This window comes from Ahaetulla prasina, chromosome 2 (assembly GCF_028640845.1).
Source record: "Ahaetulla prasina isolate Xishuangbanna chromosome 2, ASM2864084v1, whole genome shotgun sequence".
Lineage (NCBI taxonomy): Eukaryota > Metazoa > Chordata > Lepidosauria > Squamata > Colubridae > Ahaetulla > Ahaetulla prasina.
In genome coordinates, this window is record NC_080540.1 from 185,670,015 (window position 1) to 185,693,992 (window position 23,978).

A 23,978-nucleotide genomic window follows, 5' to 3' on the forward strand; every position below is an offset into this window, starting at 1 on the left:
ATCATTTGACGGCCGTCTCCAGGAGGGCCTTCTACCAGGTTCGCCTGGTCCGCAGTTGCGCCTTCCTTGATCGGGATGCCTTATGCACAGTCACTCATGCCCTCGTTACCTCTCGCTTGGATTACTGTAATGCTCTCTACATGGGGCTCCCTTGAAGTGCACTCGAGGCTTCAGTTAGTCCAGAATGCAGCTGCGCGGGTGATAGAGGGAGCTACCGTAGCTCCCATGTAACACCGCTCCTGCGCAGACTGCACTGGCTGCCTGTGGCCTTTCGAGTGCACTTTAAGGTGTTGGTTACGACCTTTAAAGCGCTCCATGGCTTAGGACCTGGGTACTTACGGGACCGCCTGCTGCTACCACATGCCTCCCACCGACCCGTACGCTCCCATAGAGAGGGACTTCTCAGGGTGCCGTCCGCCAAACAATGTCGGCTGGCGGCCCCCAGGGGAAGGGCCTTCTCTGTGGGGGCTCCCACTCTCTGGAACGAGCTTCCCCCTGGTTTACGTTAAATACCTGACCTTCGGACATTTCATCGCGAACTGAAGACCCATCTTTTTATTCGCGCGGGGCTGGCTTAATTGGATTTTAAAAGGGAATTTTACAAATTTTAAATGGGGTTTTAATTGATGATGATTTTTTAATATCAGGCTAATTCTGAATAAGTTTTTTAAGGGTATTTAAATTGTGTATATTTGTATTGTTGTTTTTATTTTGCCTGTACACCGCCCTGAGTCCTTCGGGAGAAGGGCGGTATAAAAATCAAATTAAATAAAAATAAATAAATAAATAAATAGATCTCTCTTTAATTAGCTTCCACCCCCCTTCTTGCCCTATCCACAGGTAGGTACTAAAAGTTGACCATCTCTTCTCTGTGATAGCCTCTCAATATTGGAAGACAACTATCATGTCACCCTTCTCTTCATTCGTTAGTTCAAACTATAATTTCAATAAGCCAGCTACTTTTGTTGGTATTGGACAGTTGGGTCTCTTTTAGGCAGGGGTGAAATGCTCCCAGTTCGGACTTGATAGCCTGATCCGGTAGCAATGGTGGTGGGTGGTTTGGAGAACTGGTAGCATAAATCCCTGGCCTCCTGCATGCCCAGCTGAATCGCGCGATCATCAGTGGGGTTTTTTTTACTTTTAAAAGCATTTTTTCTTCGGCCAAAAAATGCTTTTAAAAGTAAAAAAAGCCTCTGATGATCGTGCGGCTCAGCTGGGATTGTCGGAGCCTTTTAAAAGCATTTTTTTCTATAACCTCTTCGGCTAAAATGCTTTTAAAGAAAAAATGCTTTTAAAAGGCTCTGGCGATCCCAGCTGAGTTGCCTGATGGTCAGAGGCTTTTTTTCTTTTAAAGGCAAAAAAAATGGTTTTAAAAGAAAAGAAAGGCTTCTGACAATCAGGCAACTCAGCTGGGATCATCACAGCCTTTTAAAAGCATTTTTTAACAAGCTCTTTGGCCAAAGTGGTTGTAGAAAAAATGCTTTTAAAAGTTAAAAAAAAAGTTCCCCTAGGGGCTTTGTTTTTGTTATGCAGAGTCCCAAAGGGTTGAATCTCATTGAATCCTGCTATCTCCGATCTTCAGTGCGCTCCTGCAAAAGCAGGAAAAGAGGAAGGTGTCCACCTCTGCTCAATTGATTTCTTTTTGTGGATTTCTACATGCAGACGGAAGAAGCACGAGTGAACAATTATTGGATTGCAAGTATTTTTGATTTCTGACTTCTACCTTTTAAAAAGAGAAACATTTTTTCCTTTGTTTTAACTGACTCTTTAAAATGGCGTCTGAGAGGAAATGAAAGTAAAGTGAAGTAAAGTGAAAAGGAGCAAGCTGCGTAACTAAGAAGCTAGGAAACACTATTTGTGGATTGTAACGAATTGAGCTCTCCTATACTTAAAGGAAAAATGGCGTTTACTTGCTGAAAGTGAAAGTGAATGGAGACTTTATTTTATTGTGCTGGACTGTGGACTGTTGGATTATATTAGTTTGAATGGATTCGTGACTTTATACAGGATTATACAGAAAGAATGTATTTAATTATTCAAAATACGAATTGATAAAAATGGGGACGTTTTGGATGAGAGCTTGGAGAAATTAACCAGTGTAATCAGTACTTGGAAAATGGAAGGAGGTGCAAGCAAAAATGGATAAAAATGAAGATATGATCGTGAATAAACAAGATGTAAAAAGGCTCTGGCGATCCCAGCTGAGTTGCCTGATGGTCAGAGGCTTTTTTTCTTTTAAAGGCAAAAAAAATGGTTTTAAAAGAAAAGAAAGGCTTCTGACAATCAGGCAACTCAGCTGGGATCATCACAGCCTTTTAAAAGCATTTTTTAACAAGCTCTTTGGCCAAAGTGGTTGTAGAAAAAATGCTTTTAAAAGTTAAAAAAAAAGTTCCCCTAGGGGCTTTGTTTTTGTTATGCAGAGTCCCAAAGGGTTGAATCTCATTGAATCCTGCTATCTCCGATCTTCAGTGCGCTCCTGCAAAAGCAGGAAAAGAGGAAGGTGTCCACCTCTGCTCAATTGATTTCTTTTTGTGGATTTCTACATGCAGACGGAAGAAGCACGAGTGAACAATTATTGGATTGCAAGTATTTTTGATTTCCTGACTTCTACCTTTTAAAAAGAGAAACTTTTTTTCCTTTGTTTTAACTGACTCTTTAAAATGGCGTCTGAGAGGAAATGAAAGTAAAGTGAAGTAAAGTGAAAAGGAGCAAGCTGCGTAACTAAGAAGCTAGGAAACACTATTTGTGGATTGTAACGAATTGAGCTCTCCTATACTTAAAGGAAAAATGGCGTTTACTTGCTGAGAAAGTGAAAGTGAATGGAGACTTTATTTTATTGTGCTGGACTGTGGACTGTTGGATTATATTAGTTTGAATGGATTCGTGACTTTATACAGGATTATACAGAAAGAATGTATTTAATTATTCAAAAATACGAATTGATAAAAAATGGGGACGTTTTGGATGAGAGCTTGGAGGAAATTAACCAGTGTAATCAGTACTTGGAAAATGGAAGGGAGGTGCAAGCAAAAATGGATAAAAATGAAGATATGATCGTGAATAAACAAGATGTAAAAAGGCTCTTTTTAAAAAGTTTAGATGAAGTGCCTGAATCTGTGTTACAAGAGGATGCCTCCCGAACCGGAAAAATTCACAGGGTTAATGCTTTCCAAGAGTTCTCTTTCCGGACTGATGGAATATATGGCAGTAACTTGTGGATTGTTGGACATAAGGAACTATTAGGAAATATTGTGATTGACTTTTTAAAAGGAGTAATGAAGGAAAGACAGAGACTAATGCATCAAAAAAAAATGCCAAGAGATAAAAGTATTATCCTTGAAAGAAGCTTTTTTTGAAATATTAACAGATAAAAATATTACCGTTCCTGAAAGACTATATGTGAGAAAGATCTGGAAGAAATGGGTTGATTATATGTTTCACACCTATCATAAAAGACTAAATATTTGGATTTACATTGGATTTTGATGAGGAAGGACTAAAGTTGAATAGATACTGTAATTTCTTGTATTGAAATTATATAATGTGTTGTACTGAATTTCAAATAGAATATTCTCGAAAGATCTTATGTAAGAAAGATTTTGGGGGAAAATTATATGGTTATAGAAGCTATAAGGGAGATATTCTCGAAATTGGATTGGATTTTTAGGCATTACCTGGTTTTCAATACTTTAGGATTAATCTGTTCTATTGACTTATATATTTTATTACTGTTAATTGTTAAAAAAATTTTTTTTGAAGGATTTTGGTTATGTAAGGAGGAAGTCAGAGCTAGAGAGGGAAAATTGGTATAATAGTTTTGGGGGAAATTTTTTTTTAGCATATATTTGTTTTATTTTTAACTATACCTTGTGTTTGTTCCGGGAAGTCAGGGGGGAGGGGGGTTTGTGAAGGGAGGGGGGAGGGGAGCTGGGGGAAAGGGGAAAAAATTTTTTTGTAAAACTTTTTGAATTAAAAAAAAAAGTTGGCCACGCCCACCCAGTCACATTCCACCCCCCCAAGCCATGTCCACAGAACTGGTAGTAACAAATTTTACATTTCACCACTGCTTTTAGGTAATGCCTCCTTCTTCATCATATCCTTTTAATGTCAGTGTGTTTTTTGTGTTTTGGAGTTTACCCTTAGTTTTACATAAGTGTAGTGATGTTAACTGGTTAGAGGTGGGAGAGAAATGGAAGTTCCCTCTTTGCCCTACTTTTAATTCAGTTTCCCTGTGTTCCAAAGGCAGTACTAAGGAAGGAGGAAGGGCTAAGGTGCATGGACTTGCATCATGGCACACTGGCTAAAATAGTTCTTTTCCACTGGCTTGAACTCTTTCATAATGGAGGTTAATCAGTAACTAAACTTGAACTAAACTCCAACAACTAGATTTCTCCAAGGAGGAGTTCCTACTGGGGCTATGAGTGTGTACTCAGTGCATTTAAACAATATATTAAACACCAGAAAATTTAGCCAGACCTGTCTGTTCTGCCCAATAATGTTTTCTTGAGCAGTCAGGCTTTATCACCATAAACCAGTGAAATATTTATATAACTATAAATTTTGGAGGAACTAATTGTAGCAACTCTTGTGTTATACTTTAAGTTATACTTTAAACATCTCAGGACCCCTCCACAATTGGATAACAGCTTTCCTGTCAAACAGACAAGAAGTGATCAAAATTGGCAATACTCTTATCAAATCCTGTTCCTGTCAAAAGTGGCGTTCCCCAAGGCAGCGTTCTTGGACCAACACTCTTCATATTATACATTAATGATCTCTGTGACCATATTACAAGTAATTGTGTTCTCTTTGCTGACATTACCTTACAGATGACCCCCACCCTGTTAAAGACCTTGGAGTTTTCATATCAAATGATCTAAGTGCCAAAGCCCACTGCAACTACATCGCAAAAAAGGCTTTAAGAGTTGTAAACCTAATCTTGCGTAGCTTCTTCTCCAAAAACACTACACTACTAACCAGAGCATATAAAACATTTGCTAGACCAGTTCTTAAATATAGCTCGACTGTCTGGAACCCATACCACATTTCTGACATCAATAAAATTGAACATGTCCAGAAATATTTTACAAGAAGAGTTCTCCACTCCTCTGAATACAACAAAATACCTTATGCCACCAGACTTGAAATCCTGGGCTTAGAAAATTTAGAACTACGCCGCCTTTGACATGACCTGAGTTTAACTCATAGAATCATCTATTACAATGTCCTTCCTGTCGAAGACTACTTCAGCTTCAGTTGCAACAATACATGAGCACACAAAAGATTTAAGCTTAATGTTAACCGCTCCAATCTTGATTGCAGAAAATACAAGTTCAGTAGCAGAGTTGTTAATACTTGGAATATACTACCTGACTCTGTGGTCTCTTCCCAATATCCCCAAAGCTTCAACCAAAAACTGTCTACTATTGACCTCACCCCATTCCTAAGAGGTCTGTAAGGGGCATGCATAAAAGCACAAGCGTGCCTACCATTCCTGTCCTAGCGTTTCTTTTTGTTATATCCAATTAATATAGTTATTACATACTCATGCTTATATATATGCTCATATATTGTATAGTTATTTCATGCTTATGCTTATATATACTGTGTGACAAAATAAATAAATAAATAAATAAATAAATAAATAAATAAATAAATAAATAAATAAATAAATAAATATTTTTACTATCTTGAATAAAAATGAACAAAATTATATTTTGGATAGTACTTCCTATGTGGACCCAGGGCAGTTGCTTACATGCTTTGCAAAAGTCTTATTTTAAATTCCTATTATTTAAGAGACTTTTTGGCATTGTCAAAAAGCAGAAATATACATTCTTCTAGTTTCTGTAGGTAAGACTATCCATTCTCATAAGGATAAGGAATGAAATGGCTAATTTTGCTTACCCCAATGGTTCCAAAGCTTTTGGTTTTTTTTTTAATGTTTTGCCTGCATAGTTGTCTCCATAGCCATTTTAACAAATACCATAGAGATTTTGGACTTGGTATGACATTGAAAGGCGTGGGTAAAGTTCCTCCTTCTTCAAAGTAACTCATCCATAGCTTTGTACGAGCAAATTTCCATTCAATATCTGCATGATCCTGAATGAAAACATGAAAACACATTTTTATCTAATATTGGATAGGTTTATTGAATTAACACTATTAGAAATAAAGATAGAAGAATTGAAATCCAACATTCATCTATATTGATTTTTATACTGTCCATCACCTTTTCTTATAAGCAACTTGCCATGTTTTAAAGTGAAATAATAATAATGACTCAATAAATGGATAAAAATGCAAAATCTAGTCTCAATGTCTGGTTGATCATGTGACCAAACCTAATACTAATAAGACAAAGGAAATATGTATTAAACTAAACTAAACTAAACTAAATATGTATTTTCCCAATGCAGTTTTTTTTATTTTTTTTCTATTTAATCTATATAATTATGTTAGGATTATATTATATAGCTTTCTATTCTTTAGCTATATTGAAAATGGGGAAATAGTCAGAGCTGGTTTTGCATTTCAAACATGTCAAAATGATATACTCAATAAAGCAGTTCTTTGAGAAAGCTGAAAGTCTCAGAGTTGCTGGATTGGTTGGGTTCATTATTCAGAACCTTGACATTAAACCAGCTCTCTTTCTTAAGCTTTAATTAGCTACAAAATCCTCCAGGGTCCTGAGCCCCAGCTGCCTACTCAATCATCTTTGGGAGGACAGAGAAGATTCAGGGAAGATTGTAGAGATGAAGGCAGTGCCGAAGAGACATCAAGAATGGCATCCGCTATTGGAAGAAAGAAGAATTACCTACAATTGAAGAATGGACACTTAAAGTATCAAATCTGGCAGAAATGGCAAAAAACTCTGCTTATTTGAAAGACTATACACAAGAAAAATATATTTTAGAATGGAAAATGTGGATTGATTATATTCAGAATAAGTATCAGATAAAAAAATATCGAATAGCATATGAGTAAATTTAGGAAATATTTTGTATTAGATATATTTTTGAAGGAGAGGGGAATTGAGAGTGTGATTAAGTGTGGAGAGACTAGAGGTTATAATTTAGGAATTATTTTAGATTATGATTGTTAGTTTTGATACCCTGCATTTTGTTCTGGGAAGTCGGGTGGGGGCGGGGGTATGGGGAGGGAATTGGGGGTTGAGGCTAGTGATGGAGTGATGGTGAATGTACAGGGATTATTGAAGATGTATAAATATAATTAATGTAGGGTCGGGTCTGCCCAGTTACCATTTTAGAACGGTGAGGAGGGAGAAAAGAGAGAGTAGGAGGTAGGAAAGAGGAGAAGAGGAAGGAAGAGGGGTAGAAGAGGGAGAAGGAAGGTATAGGGTGGAGGGAGGAGAGGATGTAGATAAGAGAAGGAGAGGAAGGTTTGGAAAGAAGGCAGAAGAAGGTAGAAGAGGGAAGAGAGTTAAAAAGGGGGGTGGTGACTGGGCAAGCCCAACTAATTGTATATAATTGTACATTGGATGAATTATTAGATATGAATGTAAAAATAAAACTTTAAAAAAAAGAAAAAGAAAAAAAAGAATGGCATCCGCTGGTCCACATCTGCTCTGTGGTTCACATCTGCTCCCCCAGTCACCCCAGCCCGTGGAGCCATCCTATGCTTCCAGTGTGGCCAGCAGGGCCATAGGGCAGCTGAATGCTTGGTACCCACTCCCCCACCAAGAGGGGGAGCACCTGCTTCCACTGAGGCAAAGAAGCTGCAACAAGAGGGAAGGGAGAAGTCAAGCATGGCACACCAGGTCATAGAGCTCTCCTTCTCTCACAATGAGGGAGAGGGAACCCCAGCCAAGGGGGAACAGCAGCTGGCCCCTTATGAGAGCAAAGATGAGGGAGAAGATGACCCAATGGTAAGTGGAGCCATCCTCCCCTTCTCTATCCCAGTGAAGGTCATCGAGCCCAGGTTGGGAGCCCAGGGAGAATTGAAGGCACTCACTGATACAGGCTGCACCCGATGCTTGATGAGCATGCCAACAGTGCTGAAACTTGGAACATGAGTGAGAAAACTGCCCCAATCCATGAATTTCAAATAGGTGGATGGTTCACTGATAGGAGGCTCCCCTGTGATGCACCTAACAGAACCAGTATGTATCCACTTCATGATAGCACCAAAGATGATGGAGGTGGTTATCCTGGGACTGTGTCCTTGCTGGACAAGTGGAGCTGTATGATATGGTGACAAGATGGGGAGAGAAAGATGAGATTGAAGAAGGAGCTACCTCCCCTTGTTAAAGGCCCTAGTTGAAGAGCCGAGCAGTAGAGAGAGGAAGACCAAGTTTTTGAAGGCCACCTCGGAGCAGCTGCCAAGAATTCTGCTTGTTCCTACAGAGTACAGAGACCTTGCAGAGATGCCTTTCCGGAAGATGGCGACCAGGAAGGTTGCACCGGAGAAATGCTCTCTGTAAAAGGGCTCTTTTGAGCTCTTAGGAGAGCAGTTTCCCCGAAGATTCTTTGCTGGCGATACTCCAGAGCCGAAGGTTTTTCCAGGCTGCCGTGGATTGAGGCTGCCGAGGTTCTTCCAGGCTGCTGAGGACTCAGGCGGTGGGCGAAGAGTCGGAGACCGCCTGAGCCTGGACTGCCGCAGCCGTGAGGCCGTCGACTCAAAGAGGCTGGAGCCGCCCGCTACCGCCGGAGCCGCCGCCAGCCCTGTGACTGCCGCTGCCGCTTGTGCCACCACCGGAGCCGCTGCCAGCCCCGAGACTGCTGCTGCCACTGGTGCCGCCGGAGCCGCCGCCGGAGCCGTCGCCAGCCCCGTGAGTGCCACCGGAGCCGCCGCCAGAGCTGCCGCCAGCCCCGGGATTGCCGCTGCCGCTTGTGCCGCCGGAGCCGCCGCCAGCCCTGAGACCACCGCTACCGCATTAAAGGCGGCTAGAGACACCTGAAACCACAAAAGCCACCCCACCAGACCCGGGACTGCCGCTGCCGCTGCCGCTACCGTGAGTCGCACCGCTGCCATCACCGCCCTCCATCATCGCCCTCCCTCATTGCTACAAACTTTAAATTTCCCACCAAGGAGATAAAAGCCCAGCAACATTTACAACAACCCTAATCAACCTATCCCCCAATCGGCAGGACTGCTGCAGGACTACTGGTGAGTTCCTAGGAGACTCCAGTCTCCCGGCCTCTACTGACTTTTTGAATCTCCCGCCATTACAGCCACCTGTAAAGAAGCTTCTTCAACCACCCTATCTCACCATTTTAAATTTCCCGCCAAATCTCACTGTTACCATAGTGACTCCCCATTACCATAGCAACTGCTAAATTGACTACCATTTAAAGTTAAAGAGACAGATATAAAATCAAAGATAATTGATTAAGTGACAGACACTTAATCATTACTAAAATAAAATAATAATAAATAAATAAAATAAAATAAAATAAAATAAAATAAAAATAAAAATAAAACAAAACAAAGGAATAAGAAAGATCATCATTATGCCAGCCAGAAAATCAAACGCTGATAAAATCTTAGAATCAAGATTAACAACTATTGAACAAAACATAGATAAAAGATTACAAGCTATTGAACAAAACCTAGAAAAAAGAATTCAAAATATTGAACAAAACCTAGAAAAAAGAATTCAAAATATTGAACAAAACTTAGAAAAAAAAATTCTATCAGTTATTGAACAAAGTTTCACAGATTTGATAAAACAAATTTCAACACTAAAAAATGAAAACTCTAATGATCTAAATCTCTTCCAAACTCATCTATCACCACAAAATATACAACTTACAACTCAACCTAGACATCAAATTAATACAACACAACCCAAACAACAAACAACTACTAATCAACTAATCAGAGATGCAATGGAGAGAGGACAAAAAATAAATAATGCAATATTATTTGGACTTGAAAACACAAATGAACCAGATATCAATAAGATTCACAACATCATTGGAAATTATAATTCATCAACCATCTCCCCAAATGAAATAATTGCTGTCTCCAGAGATGGACCAGAATATAAAAACAGCGATGGGACAACAGCACCAAGATTTTGTAGAGTTATATGCACTAATGAGGACAGTAAACGCAAATTCATAAATACTATAAACTCAATTGCTAAATCCAACCCTACCTACAGTAAACTTAGATCACGTCCTGACCTATCCTTTCTACAAAGGATACGCTCTCGTGAACTTCGCACAGAACTTAAAAGAAGACAAGACAATGGTGAATCCAACCTATACATCGACTACCATGCTGATTGCATAAAAAATAAAACCTGCAATCAAAAAATCACCTCCAAACCCCCCATCACCCATAACAATCAACCAGCCATCCCAGTATTCAATCAAGTACCCATCCCCCTACCTCCCATTCAACCAACCATCTTACCAGCTATCCAACCAACAGCCATCCAACCAACAATCCAACCAGCCATCCAACCAACCATCCAACCAACCATCCAAACAGCCATCCAAGCAGCCATCCAAACAGCCATCCAAACAGCCATCCAAACAGCCACCCAACAATCCACCCAACCAGCCATCCAAACAACCATCCATCCAAACACCCAAACTACCATCCAACCATCTATACAACCATCTATTGTCCACAACCCCCAACCTACTAACACCCAAAACTAGGTATGCACGCCCCTTACCTCTTCAACACCAATCATATCAGATCTCAAATGCAAATTGATAAATGCAAGAAGCATAGTCAACAAATTACCTGAATTTATCCTCTTATTAAACAGTGGCACATTTGATATCATTTTTGTTTGTGAAACATGGCTGAATTCATCCTTCCTGACTCCATTATCTCAAACAAAGAATATCAAGTCTATCGATCAGATCGGGAAAACCAAGAGGTGGTGGAGTGGCTATCTTTACAAAAGACACTGAATCTAAAAAATATCCAAGTAGCACATAAACTCTCTCTTCCTGAAACTATAGTATGCGACCTATCCCTTGACACTACTCTTCGATTCTTACTATGCTACAGAGCCCCCGACTATGACATTACCCACGCAAATATGCTAACCTCAATGCTAACATGGACTACCTCTTGCCCATACCCTCTTATCTTCCTTGGTGACTTAAATCTACCTCTCATTAACTGGACAACCAATGAATGTTCAACTGACCCAATCCATACTACACTATACAACGCTGTTACAAACCTAGGTCTTGAACAACTTGTAACTAACAATACAAGACTCAACAACTGCCTTGACCTCATCTTCTGCAACAATCCAAACTCAATTTACGGACTACAAATTAAAGAACCTTTTTCAAACAGTGACCACTGCATGATTGATTTTTGTCTCAATATACGTCCATACTTAAATCGTCATAACACCAGAACTCCCAACTACAACTTCAAGAAAGCCAATTACGACCTTATAAACAACGATCTTTCACTTCTGAACTGGCAAAATCTGTTTGCAACCTGCATAACCGCTGATGACCTCTATAGAATCTTCCTACTTGAAATCAATAGAGTCATTAAATTATATGTACCACGAATGACTACCATGTCCAAGAAAACAAACTACCCATATCAATAAAAAGCTTCAATCAAAAAAAATCCTCTGGAAAAGAAACAAAAAGGCTATGTTACAAACTTCAGAAACCGTTACAGAAACATATGCAACCAAATAAAACTGAATGCACAAATTACCACACCAAGCAAGAAGAAAACCTTCTACGCACAAATTCCAATCGTGCCTTTTATAATTTTGTCAACAGTAAACTTAAAGATTCAAGATCCATCCCACCACTAAAAGATTCTAACAACAAAGAATGCAATGACGAAACAGTCAAAGCAAACCTCTTCAACATTTTCTTTGGCTCAGTTTTTGTTAACTCCGATAACACATATCCAACATTCCACAAACGAACCAGCAATGACTATGATGATTTAACTCATATAGATTTCACAGAAGACAACGTTGGTAAAGCTCTTCACAACTTAAAACCATCGCTTTCTATTGGACCTGATGGTCTATGTGCATATTTCTTAAAAAAACTTTCCATTAATATAGCTGAACCCCTAAGTATTATCTTTGATAAAGCTTTCACTACCAGTTCTCTTCCCAAACTTTGGTCACTAGCCACAGTCATCCCCATCTTCAAAAAGGAGACCCCAGCTTAGTCGAAAACTACAGACCGATCTCCCTTTGCTCGTCACCTGCAAAGTCATGGAATCTATCATCAATCAATCCATTACCTCACACTTAGAAACTAACAACCTACTCTCCAACAAACAATTTGGTTTCAGGAAAAGTTATCATGTAACTTACAACTTCTCCACTGCAAAAACATATGGACTTCAAATCTAGATCAAGGCAAATCAATAGATGCAATCTACATAGACTTCTGCAAAGCTTTTGACTCAGTAGTACACGATAAACTTCTCCTTAAACTAACATCCTATGGCATCTCAGGACCCCTCCACAAATGGATATCTGCTTTTCTGTCTAACAGACAACAAGTGGTCAAAATTGGCAATGCTTTATCAAATCCTGTTCCTGTCAAGAGTGGCGTTCCTCAAGGCAGCGTCCTTGGACCAACACTCTTTATTCTATACATTAATGATCTTTGTGACCATATCTCAAGTAATTGTGTTCTCTTTGCTGACGATGTCAAACTATTTAACACCACAGACAACACTTCTATCATTCAAAACGACCTTGACCATCTAACCGCTTGGTCTAAAATTGGCAGCTCAAATTTCAACCAGCAAATGCTCAGTCTTACATATAGGAAAAAGAACTCTAAAACTAAGTACATACTAGATGGACATTACCTTACAGACGACCCCATCCCGTTAAAGACCTTGGAGTTTTCATGTCAAATGATCTAAGTGCCAAAGCCCACTGCAACTACATAGCAAAAAGCTCTAAGAGTTGTAAACCTAATTTTGCGTAGCTTCTTTTCCAAAACACCACACTACTAACCAGAGCATATAAAACATTTGCTAGACCAATTCTAGAATACAGCTCACCTGTTTGGAACCCTCACCACATCTCTGACATCAATACAATTGAACGTGTCCAGAAATATTTTACAAGAAGAGTTCTCCATTCCTCTGAAAACAACAAAATACCTTATCCCACCAGACTTGAAATCCTAGGCTTAGAAAACTTGGAACTCCGTCGCCTTCGACAAGACCTAAGTTTAACTCACAGAATCATCTATTGTAATGTCCTTCCTGTCAAAGACTACTTCAGCTTTAATTGCAATAATACAAGGGCAACCAATAGATTTAAACTTAATGTAAACCGCTTTAATCTAGATTGCAGAAAATATGACTTCTGCAACAGAATCATCAGTGCTTGGAATACTTTGCCTGACTCTGTGGTCTCTTCCCATAATCCTGATAGCTTTAACCAAAAACTTTCTACTATTGACCTCACCCCATTCCTAAGAGGACCATAAGGGGCGTGCATAAGCGCACGAACGTGCCTACCGTTCCTGTCCTATTGTTTTTCTTTTCTTTTTCCTATATATGTTTATATGTGTATATACTATATAATCTTTTTGTATGATGTTGTGACAAAATAAATAAATAAATAAAATAAATAAATGTTCAGCAAGAAAGAGCATGATGTGTTACCCCCACCCCCACCTGACCGACTGCATAGTCGAGATCCTGCTGGGAGTGAAACTCCCCAAGCCAAAAATGTACTCCATGACCCCAAGAAGGAGTTGAGGAACTATATTGACAAAAACCTGGCCCGGGGTTTCAGCCAGCCAGCCAAATCCCATGTGATGGCCCCTGTGCTGTTTAAGGAGGACAGGTTGATGAGCCTATGCATGGATTTCAGGGAGATAAATGGAGTGTATGTGGAGAATATGTAGCCCCCCACCTCATGAAGGATATGTTAGGGCTCTTAGCCAAAGGGAAGATCTTCACTAAACTGTACTTGAGGCAGGTATACTATAGGGTGAGATAAAGGAAGATGATAAGTGGAAAACCACCTTCAATTGCCCAATAGGAAACTTCCAGTTCAAAATAATGCCATTCATCCTTCAGGGAGCCCCCGTGGTGTTCATACAACTGATCAATGAAGTGCGGCATGATCACCTGTTTAAAGGGATCCTGGTATCACTGAATGACATTCCATCATCTCGAGATGATGGAAGAGCATGTGAAACTAATGCAACAGGTACTCAAAAAACTTTTGGTGGCCAATCTGTATCCCAAACTATGCAAATGTGAATTCCACAAGCCTCGCTTAGACTACCTGGCCTACTGATGGACCCGGGTAAGATGAAGACCCCCCCGGACCCTGAAATAGATTAACAGAGTTGGAAGGGACCTTATAGGTAATCTAGTCCAAGCCCCTGCCCAAGCAGAAGACTACACCATTTCTTTTTTTTAATACAAGTTTTATTAGTTTTTTTAATTCTCCCCCTCCACACAGACACAATTCATGAATAGAGTATTGAAATTGTCTTATCTTATACAATTCAAAATATTCAAATATATTTTTCTTAGTTACAATTTTTGCCAAAATATTCTTTTTTTCCATAGTTTTTTATTCCTTTCCTAATATTTCCTTGCTCATTTTATTAAATCACATCTTTTTTCACCCTTCGTTTTCTAATTTCTTCATTTTTATTCATATTCATTCCCTTTCATTCCTTTTTTAAAAAACTATTTCAATTTTTATTCTTCGAATATTTTCCTCCGTTTCCTCTTCACAGCAATCTTTCCCTCTCTCCTTTCTTCGTACCTACTTTCTTCTCCCCTCCTCTCCTACCCCTTCTCTACTTCCCTTTCTCTTCTCCTCCTCCTCCCTACTTTCTCCCTATCTAACCTTCTCTCCTACACTTATTTCCCTTGCCTTACGTCCTCTCCTCTTCCCTTTCTTCTTTCTCTCTCCCACTTTCTCACTTCCGTCTCTCTTCTTATCTCTCTCCATTGCTGTATCTATTTTCAATATCTCTAATGTCCAGACATCCCCAGTTCTCTCATTTATTACACATATTTTCCAAACCTCCTCTCCTATATTTTAAACGTTAACATTGTCTTCATCTTATTCCATTTATATCATACAATCAATTAGTACAACTTTCCACCTCTTATTTTCTTAATATTTCTATTCAAGAGTCAATACTTACTATTTTCTTCCAACAATGTACATCATTTGCTAACATTTCAATTTTATTTCCTTTTACATCTTAAATTTCAATCATCTTAATTTGTAAATCGTGCCATTCCAAATTTCCTGTGCTGAGTTTTCCATTCTTTTATAAATTTAAAATTTTTCTTAATCATCAACTTCAATTTTTTCTCATTCCATGCATTGTCCAACACACACACACACACACACACCAAAAAAAAAAAGAAGGAAGCAAATTTATCACTACTTTGATTTCTTTTCTTTTATTCATTTTTCTCCTATTTTTAACCATTTTCTTTCAGTCTCTCCCAGATCCCATCTCTTAATATTTTTCTCCTTCTTCCCTTCTTTCATTTTCTTCTTTCTCCCTTTCTTGTTTCTTCTTTTCCACTTTTCTCTAACTTTTATTCTTTTGATGTCCCCCCTCATTTTTTCTCTATTTCCTCCTCTTCTTTTTAATCTTTCACTGCTAATCCCAGTGTAATCATGTTTTTTTCACTGTTTTTCTCACTTTTTAAATTTTCCTTCTCAATCTTTTCTTTTTCACACACACCCTTTTTAAAGTTTCTTTCCCTCTCTCCATTTTCATTTTTTCACTATCAGTCCTAATATGGTCATCTATATTGTCCTCACTAATTTCTTTTCCAGCATTATATCTCATAATTTCCTCATCTTCTCTTTTTTATTTTTAAGCCATAATTCAGCTTGTTTGTTTCCATTCAGACCATCAAAAGCATCTCCCATAATTCCTTCCAATTCTCCATATTTTCAATACAAGGAGAAAGACTGTCCATATATCTCTTTTCTTCTTTATTTTTGGGAGAGTCCAATTCCAAAATATTTTAAAACTGTTTCATTTTAAGTTTTTATTTGTTCTACTTCCCCTTTTCTTTTACAATCTCACCAGCTGTGAAAACAACTTCTTCCTGATTTTCCCACGTTGATCCAGATGGTTGATACTTTCTATCCTCCAGCAGATGTCTCTTTCCAATTCACAAATACTTCAGCAACAAAATGTCCGTTGTTAATCCACAAAGTTTTTTATTCCGTCTTAGTTCTTTTGTTAGCAAACAATGTTTTCTTTCAATTTTCTGTTCCTTTTAATATTTAATCTCTTCCAAAGCCGAATTAAAATTCAGATGGGAAGGGCTTTAATTACAAAGTTCTGTTTTACTTTTGTTTTCTTCTATTTATACTTCCACATGCCAATTCAGCTGCTGATTTCTAATTAAGAACTTCTTTTAAGCTTTAATAGGTTTTCTTCTTACCTATGCGTTGGCAAATCACTTTTCCAGTAAGAATACTCCGTTATATCACCTCTCTTGCTCCAATCTTTTGGTGTGGCTGCCCCAGCTTGTGACAGCTCTAGTGAGTGTCTTCCCATGCCGCAGAGTCAGAGGCTAATGTCAGCATCCAGGAAATTTGCCGCTTCCCTGTTCGCCCCAATCCATACCTACCTTCTTCGCTGTCTCTCCAAGACAGCTATGGTCCATTAAGGACCCTCAAAACAGCTGGAATATCGGCGTTTCTCTGGAGCCCCGGGGAATCACCATCCCACAGTGGCATTAGACATGCCCCCTCTCAGACTACACCATTTCTGACAAATGGCTGTCCAATCTCTTCTTGAAAGCCTCCAGTGATGAAGCTCCCACAACTTCCAAAGGCAGGTTGTTCCATTGGTTCATTGCTCTCACTGTCAGAAATTTTTTTAGTCTCCAGTTCCCTAATCATCCTGGTTGCTCTTCTCTGAACTTTTTCTAGAGTCTCAACATCTTTTTTATAGCGTGGTGACCAAAACTGGATGCAGTATTTGTTGTGTCTGTGGAGCTGCTGAAGGAGTATTGAGTGTGCTCACGTGATGCAATCTGATTGGTTTATTTCTGCATCCTTTCAGGTGAGAAAATTAGGGCTTTGCTATTGGTTGTTGTTTTGGACAGCTCAGTATTTTAAGAGCTGTCAACGTTTTTTCTAAGGTTGATTCTGTTCTGGAGTTGCCTTGTTGTCAATAAATGGTTCATGTTACAAGCCGTCTCCTCATTCATGCCAACCCTCACTGAGATTACAACAGTATTCTAGGTGTGGTGTTATTGAGGCTTTATAGAGTGATATTAGTACCTCATTTGATCTTGATTGTTAATGGAATTTAGGATTGCATTGGTTTTTTTGGCTGCTGCCACACACTTCTGGCTCATATTTAGCTGGTTATTAATTAAGATTGCAAGGTCCCTCTCACTTGTTAGTTGTGAAGTTGTGTCTGACCCATTGTGACCCCATGGACAATGTTCTTCCAGATCTTCCTCTACCATCCTCTGGAGTCTATTTAAGCTCACGCCTACTGCTTCAGTGACTCCAACCAGCCACCTCATTCTCTGTCGTCCTTTTCTTCTTTTGCCCTCAATCTTTCCCAGCATTATGCTCTTCTCCAGTGAGTCCTTCCTTCTGGCCAAAATATTTGAGTTTCATCTTTAGGATCTGGCCTTCTAAAGAGCAGTCAGGGTTGATCTCCTCTAGACTGTTTGATCACCTTGCAGACCAAGGGACTCTCAGGAGTCTTCTACAGCACCAGAGTTCAAAGGCCTCAATTCTTTGGCGCTCAGCCTTTCTTATGGTCCAACTTTCACATCCATACATTGCAGCTGGAAAAACCATAGCCATGACTATACACACTTTTGTTGTCAGAATGATGTCTCTGCTTTTTAGTATGCTGTCTATATTTGCCATAGCTTTCCTCCCCAGGAGCAAGCGTCTTTTAATTTCTTGGCTGCAGTCCCCATCTGCAGTGATCTTGGAGCCTAGGAAAATAAAATTTGTCACTACCTCCATTTCTACCCCATCTAATTGCCAGGAATTGAGAGGGCCGGATGCCATGATCTTAGTTTTCTTAATGTTGAGTTTCAAGCCAACTTTTGCACTCTCCTTCTTCACCCACATCAAGAGGCTCTTTAGTTCCTTTTCATGTCCGCCATTAGAGTGGTATGATCTGCATGTCAGACGTTGTTGATATTTCTCCCGGCAATCTTAATTCCAATTTTTGATTCATCTAGCCCTGCCTTTCTCATGATGTGCTCTGCATATAAGTTAAATAGGCAGGGTGACAGTATACAGCTTTGCCTAACTCCTTTCTCAATTTTGAACCAATCAGTGTTTCCATGTCAAGTTGTCACTGTTGCTTCTTGCTTATAGGTTTTTCAAGAGACAAATAAGATGGTCTGGTACTTGCTACTGCAGGCAGGAATCCCTCAAGAAATGGAGTAGCCATCATAGTCAATAAAAGAATAGGAAAAGCAGTACTTTGATACAATCCCCAAAATGACAGAATGATCTCAGTTCGAATCCAAGGCAAACCATTCAACATCACAGTAGTCCAAGTCTATGCCCCAACCATAAAGAAGCTATATACAGTCAGTAAAAACAAGACCAGGACCTGACTGTGGCTCAGATCATGAGCTTATCGTGGCAAAATTTAGACTTAAATTGAAGAAAGTAGGGAAAAGCACTAGGCCCATGATGGCGAACCTATGGTACGCATGCCAGAAGTGGCACGCAGAGCCATGTTGCCCGGCACATGTGGCATCACCCATTCCTCTTCCGGGTTTCCAGGGCACTCATGCGCACCAGCCAGCTAGTATGCTGGTTACTGGTGCACAAGCACACGCGATGATCAGCTGGCCTTCATGTCTTAGTGCTGTCATTACCTGCATGCAGCCTGGGACATTCACCCCTTGCCAGCCAGGAGCCCTGCTGCCAGTCGCTCCCCTGTGCCCGGTTGCCTTCCTGCCTTGTCACCGCCACTGCCAATGCGAGAAAAGGCCCCAAAACTGTGCTGCCTGGGATCCATGTGGGCTGCTGCGGGGGGAGGCCAGGTATGGCTGGCTGGATGCTGCCCTGTATGCAAGGCTGGCAGGAGGAGCTGCCACTGCCTCTTAGTCATTCTCTCTCCTTGCAAAATGCCTTGAAGAGGAATTCAAGACCTCAACAAACAATATTTTTAATGATAACCAGTCTCCAAAAGAGCACAAGGTGGCCAAGAAGGCTTCCCAATCTGCGTAACCCAAGGCGGCACCAGCTGAAACAAAATACTCACTTTTCTTATTGCTGCCTATCTCGCCCTGCCCCTCATCATCTGCCTATACATCGAAGCTTGCTCACGGCTGCCTTTCGCTTTTCTACCCCTTGGTTGCCTGGATGCCCATCTGCTCAGGACATGCCGGGCTGCGGCAGGGTTTTTCCTCTCCCTTCACCCCACGACGCATGGAGAATGGGGGCAGCGGGAGTGACCCGCTTAGACCTTTTCTGGAGGAGATGGAAAGGCCCAAGGCAGTGACATCGTCGGTGTAATCATTATTCTGAGGCAGGGCTGTTTGGCCCAACTGATTCTTGCTGTGTCTGTATGCAGTGGGCTTTCTGGTGAGCTGGCGGGGCTGTGCAGTTACCGCAGTGGCTTGTAAAGCTTGGGCTGAGCCTGTGGGCCACCAGGTCTGGAGCCGGCAGCAGCTTCTTCCTGTCACTCAGCCCTTGTCTTGATGTGACTTTTTCCGCATTCAGTCCTGAAGGCTAGCAGAGTCTTCCACTTTGCATGTGCTCAGAGGCAGTCTGCAGTCCTCTGTATCCAAGTCTTGGTGGGGCAGAGAAGGTGGTGGCAGGCCATTCACATCATATAAGAGACAGAGGCTGTTCCTGGAGCAGCCAGGAGAAGGAGAAGCTGCCCCAGGAGGTGAGGTGAGCTGCCCCAGGAGGATTGGAGGAGAGTGCAGCTCACTGCAGATCCACTGGCAGGGAAGCAATTGCAGTAAGCCGTAAGAGGTGCGCTGGCCAGGAAGCAGTCATGCTCCCTGGCAGGTGAGGGTTGCACCAACCTTTGCTGGTTTGAATGCCCTGCCTGCTTCACTTGGTGGGCAGCATCCAGCATATCTGACATGGTTGAATGCTGCCCAGAGCACATGGCTAGCAGGCCATTCGTGCTAGCAAAGTTTAGTTCAGGAGGCTTTCCAGGCCCAAAACAGGGCATGGGGGGGTGAAGCACATGTGCGGGGGTGTGCACACCTGGGGCACATGTGCATGCGCAATGCAGGGTGTATGTGCGGGGGAGTGGGGGGGTGTCATGCATGGGGGTTCTCATTGCATTATGGGTGCTGGCGCACACACACTTTTGGCACGCAACAAGAAAAAGGTTCACCATCACTGCATTAGGCCACTCAGGTATGAATTAAATCATATCCCTGATGAATATACAGTAGAGGTGACAAATAGATTTAAGGAATTAGATCTGATAGACAGAGTGCCTGAAGAACTATGGCTGGAGGTTCGCAACATTGTACAAGAGATAGCAACTAAAACCATCCCAAAGAAAAAGAAAAGCAAGAAAGCAAAATGGCTGTCTGAGGAAGCCTTAGTACTTGGTACCAGTGCGCTTGGGTACAAGTATTGGGTGTGTCATGCTTGTAAGGGCAGCTACTATACTGGCACATTTAGTGGCAAGGCATTGGGGTGCGCCATGCTTGGAAGGGCAGCCATGATACCAGCATACTTGGGTGCAAGGCGGGTGGGTGGGGTGCCGTGCTTGGAAGGGCAGCCATGATACCAGTGCGCTTGGGCGCAAGGCATTGGGGGTGTGCCATGTTTGGAAGGGTAGCCACAGTCCCAGCATGCTTGGGTGCAAGGCAGTGGGGGGGGGGCGCTTGGAAGGGCAGCAATGATACCGTTGCACTTGGGAGCAAGGCATTGGGCATGTGCCCTGCTTGGAAGGGCAGCCATGATACCAGCGTGCTTGGGTACAGGGCGATGGAGGGAGATGTGGATACGGCAGGGATATGGCTGGAGCACTCGTGAAGCATACCTGTACTTGCCTTTTCGGGGCAACAAGCATTTTGCCATTGCGAGAGCGCCTCATGGCTTCCAGCTCATGGGCTGCCCAATGCCTCATGGCCTGCCCAATGCCATTTTTTTTTTTACATTTATATCCTGCCCTTCTCCGAAGACTCAGGGCGGCTTACATTATGTAAGGCAATAGTCTCATTCTATTTGTATATTTATATACAAAGTCAACTTATTGCCCCCCCAACAATCTGGGTCCTCATTTTACCTACCTTATAAAGGATGGAAGGCTGAGTCAACCTTGGGCCTGGTGGGACTTGAACCTGCAGTAATTGCAAGCAGCTGTGTTTAATAACAGGCTTCTTACAGCCTGAGCCACACCGCGGCCATGAGGCTTTTGTCTCATGGCCTGCCCAATGCCTCATGGCTTTTGGCTCATGGCTTCATGGCCTGCCTGGCACTGTTTCCAGTGAGAATCTACCTGAGCAAGGTGTCTCAGAATCAGAGAGAGGGGGAGATAAACAGAGAGGGAGAGGGGGACAGAGAGGGATACATAGAGCGTGGGAGAGAGATCACCAGTTGTGAATCCCACCACTGGTCACAACCGCTAATCTGCAACACCCATTGGCATGTGATTTATTGAGCTTTTTTAACTCCTGTAGGCCAACCATGGATAAATGCAAGAAAAGAAAAGTGTCAGAAAAAAACAGAACAATTAATCACCATAGGAACAGTCATTTGTTTTCACTGCTGATGAGACTGGTTTAATATGTGGTGAGAAAATTTCAAACAACAAAAAGTGGAATGTTGCAAGACATTTCCAGAATAAACACCCTGCCTTTGTTGAAAAATATCCGGAAGGAGATGAAAGGAAAAAAGCCATTTCAGAACTGCTGCAGAAGTTTGATTGGAGCAGAAATCATTTCAAGACATGGACAAATTCAGCAAATTCAACTACATATGCTACCTTTGTGGCCACCCAGGAAATAGCCAGGCACGGGAAACTGTTCACAGATGGAGAATATATGAAAAAATATTTTCTTAAGATTTCAGAACATCTATTCTTGGACTTTAAAAACAAGCAGGAAATTGTGCAGAAAATCAAAGATATGCTTCTCTCTGCGAAGACTGTCAAAGACAGAATCATAAAAATGACAGAAAACATCATCAAACAGCAAATTAAAGACATTAATTCAGCTGTGTTGTACTCAATCACCTGTGATGGGTCGAAAGACAAAGGTGATATTGAACAAATAGCGCTCTTCTATCAATATTTGACCTCTGCTGGGCCACAGGAAGTAATGATTGAGTTGATACTACTAAAAGGCTGAACACGGGGGGAGGACATCTGTGATTCTGTCTTGGACTACAGTATCTAAGATCCAAAGAAATAAAAACCACACACCTGGTGTCAGTGGCTAGTGATGGGGCATTGAGTATGACAGGAGTGAAGAACGGCTTTGTAGCTTTACTGCAGAAGTTGCTGAATAGGACACTGCTGACAGTTCACTGCATCCTGCACCAAGAGACATTGTGCACCCAAACATTCCCTCCAGAATGCACAGAGGTAATGAATGTTGTCATTCAGATTGTCAATACAATAATGGCAAAAGCTTTAAATCACCATCAGTTCATCCGTTTGCTACTGGATGAGTATGTATTCTGATCTCCTTCTCTCTACACAACAAAGTCTGGTGGTGGTCCAGAGGGGAGATGTTGAAATGCTCTGCTGAGGTGAAAACTTTCCTGGGCAGCAAAAGCCTGATTTTTCCTGAGCTGGAACAGCCAGAATGGTTGGAAAATCTACACTTCATGGTGGATATGACAGTGCACCTGAATATGCTGAACACAACTCTTCAAGGGAAAGGAGGCACAGCCCTGAACATGCTGGAGGTGGTTTTGCCATTTGAGTGCAAGTTGACATTCATTGCCAGAGACTTACAGAGAAGTACAGTGTCTCACTTCCCCTCTTTGAGACAATACAAAGAAGCTCACAATATTATAAATTTGGAGTATTTGCAGTCTGCAGTCTCTGCAATGCAAACATTATTTGGGAAACAATTCCATGATTTCAGAGAGGGGAAAAAACATATCTTCCTTCCCTGTAACTGCCCTGATCATTGATCCATCCCTATTGAATGTGACTGCATTTGCAGGTGTAAGTCAACCTGATCTTGAGATGGAACTGGCTGACAAATATATGTGGGTATCCAAGTTCCAAGTCTTGGCATCTATTGAAGATGTTGCCCATCAGAAGGCTAGACTTGCTAAGGATCACAAATGGAGTGAAATTGAAAACCTTCCCAAAGCGGACAAAGTTTTCTTCGATATATGGAATACAATCGCTGACACATACACCAACATGTGAAGGGCCGTGGTGGCTCAGGCTGTAAGATAGCCTGTTATTAAAACACAGCAGCCTGCAATTACTGCAGGCTCGAGTCCCACCAGGCCCAAGGTTGACTCAGCCTTCCATCCTTTATAAGGTAGGTAAAATGAGGACCCAGATTGTTGGGAGGGCAATAAGTTGACTTTGTAAATATACAAATAGAATGAGACTATTGCCTTACACACTGTAAGCCGCCCTGAGTCTTCGGAGAAGGGCGGGATATAAATGTAAATTTAAAAAAAACATGAAAAAATTTGCATTTGAGACAAGGGTGCCCGTTATCACCTTTATTATTTATTCTAACATTAGAGGTACTGCTAATAAAAATCAGAGGCAAACAAGAAATAAAAGCCCTGAAAATAATAAAAAAAAGAGTATAAAGTCCAAGCATTTGCAGATGATTTAGCATTTATTTTAGAGCAACTGTTACAGACAGGACCCAAACTAGTGCAACAAATAGAAGAATATGGTAGAGTAGCAGGGCTTAAAATCAATAAATCCAAAACTAAGGCAATAACAAAGAACCTCACTAAACCTCACTAAACCTCACTACCTCTGCAGACCTGGATGAACTCACAGATACTGTAACATCATATGTCAGCTTCTGTGAAGACCTATGTGTACCTACAAGGAACTTGCGAATACACAGTA

At 41.1% G+C, this 23,978-nt stretch overlaps 1 protein-coding gene across 1 annotated transcript in view; it reads right to left on the reverse strand.

Moving 5' to 3' along the window:
* Positions 1-23,978, reverse strand: part of TRPC4 (transient receptor potential cation channel subfamily C member 4) — a 471,854-nt gene that overhangs the window by 91,430 nt on the left and 356,446 nt on the right. The window contains exon 10 of the mRNA XM_058166773.1: positions 5,908-6,102. Coding sequence (XP_058022756.1) covers positions 5,908-6,102 — 195 coding nt within the window. The remainder of the gene's footprint in view (positions 1-5,907; positions 6,103-23,978) is intronic.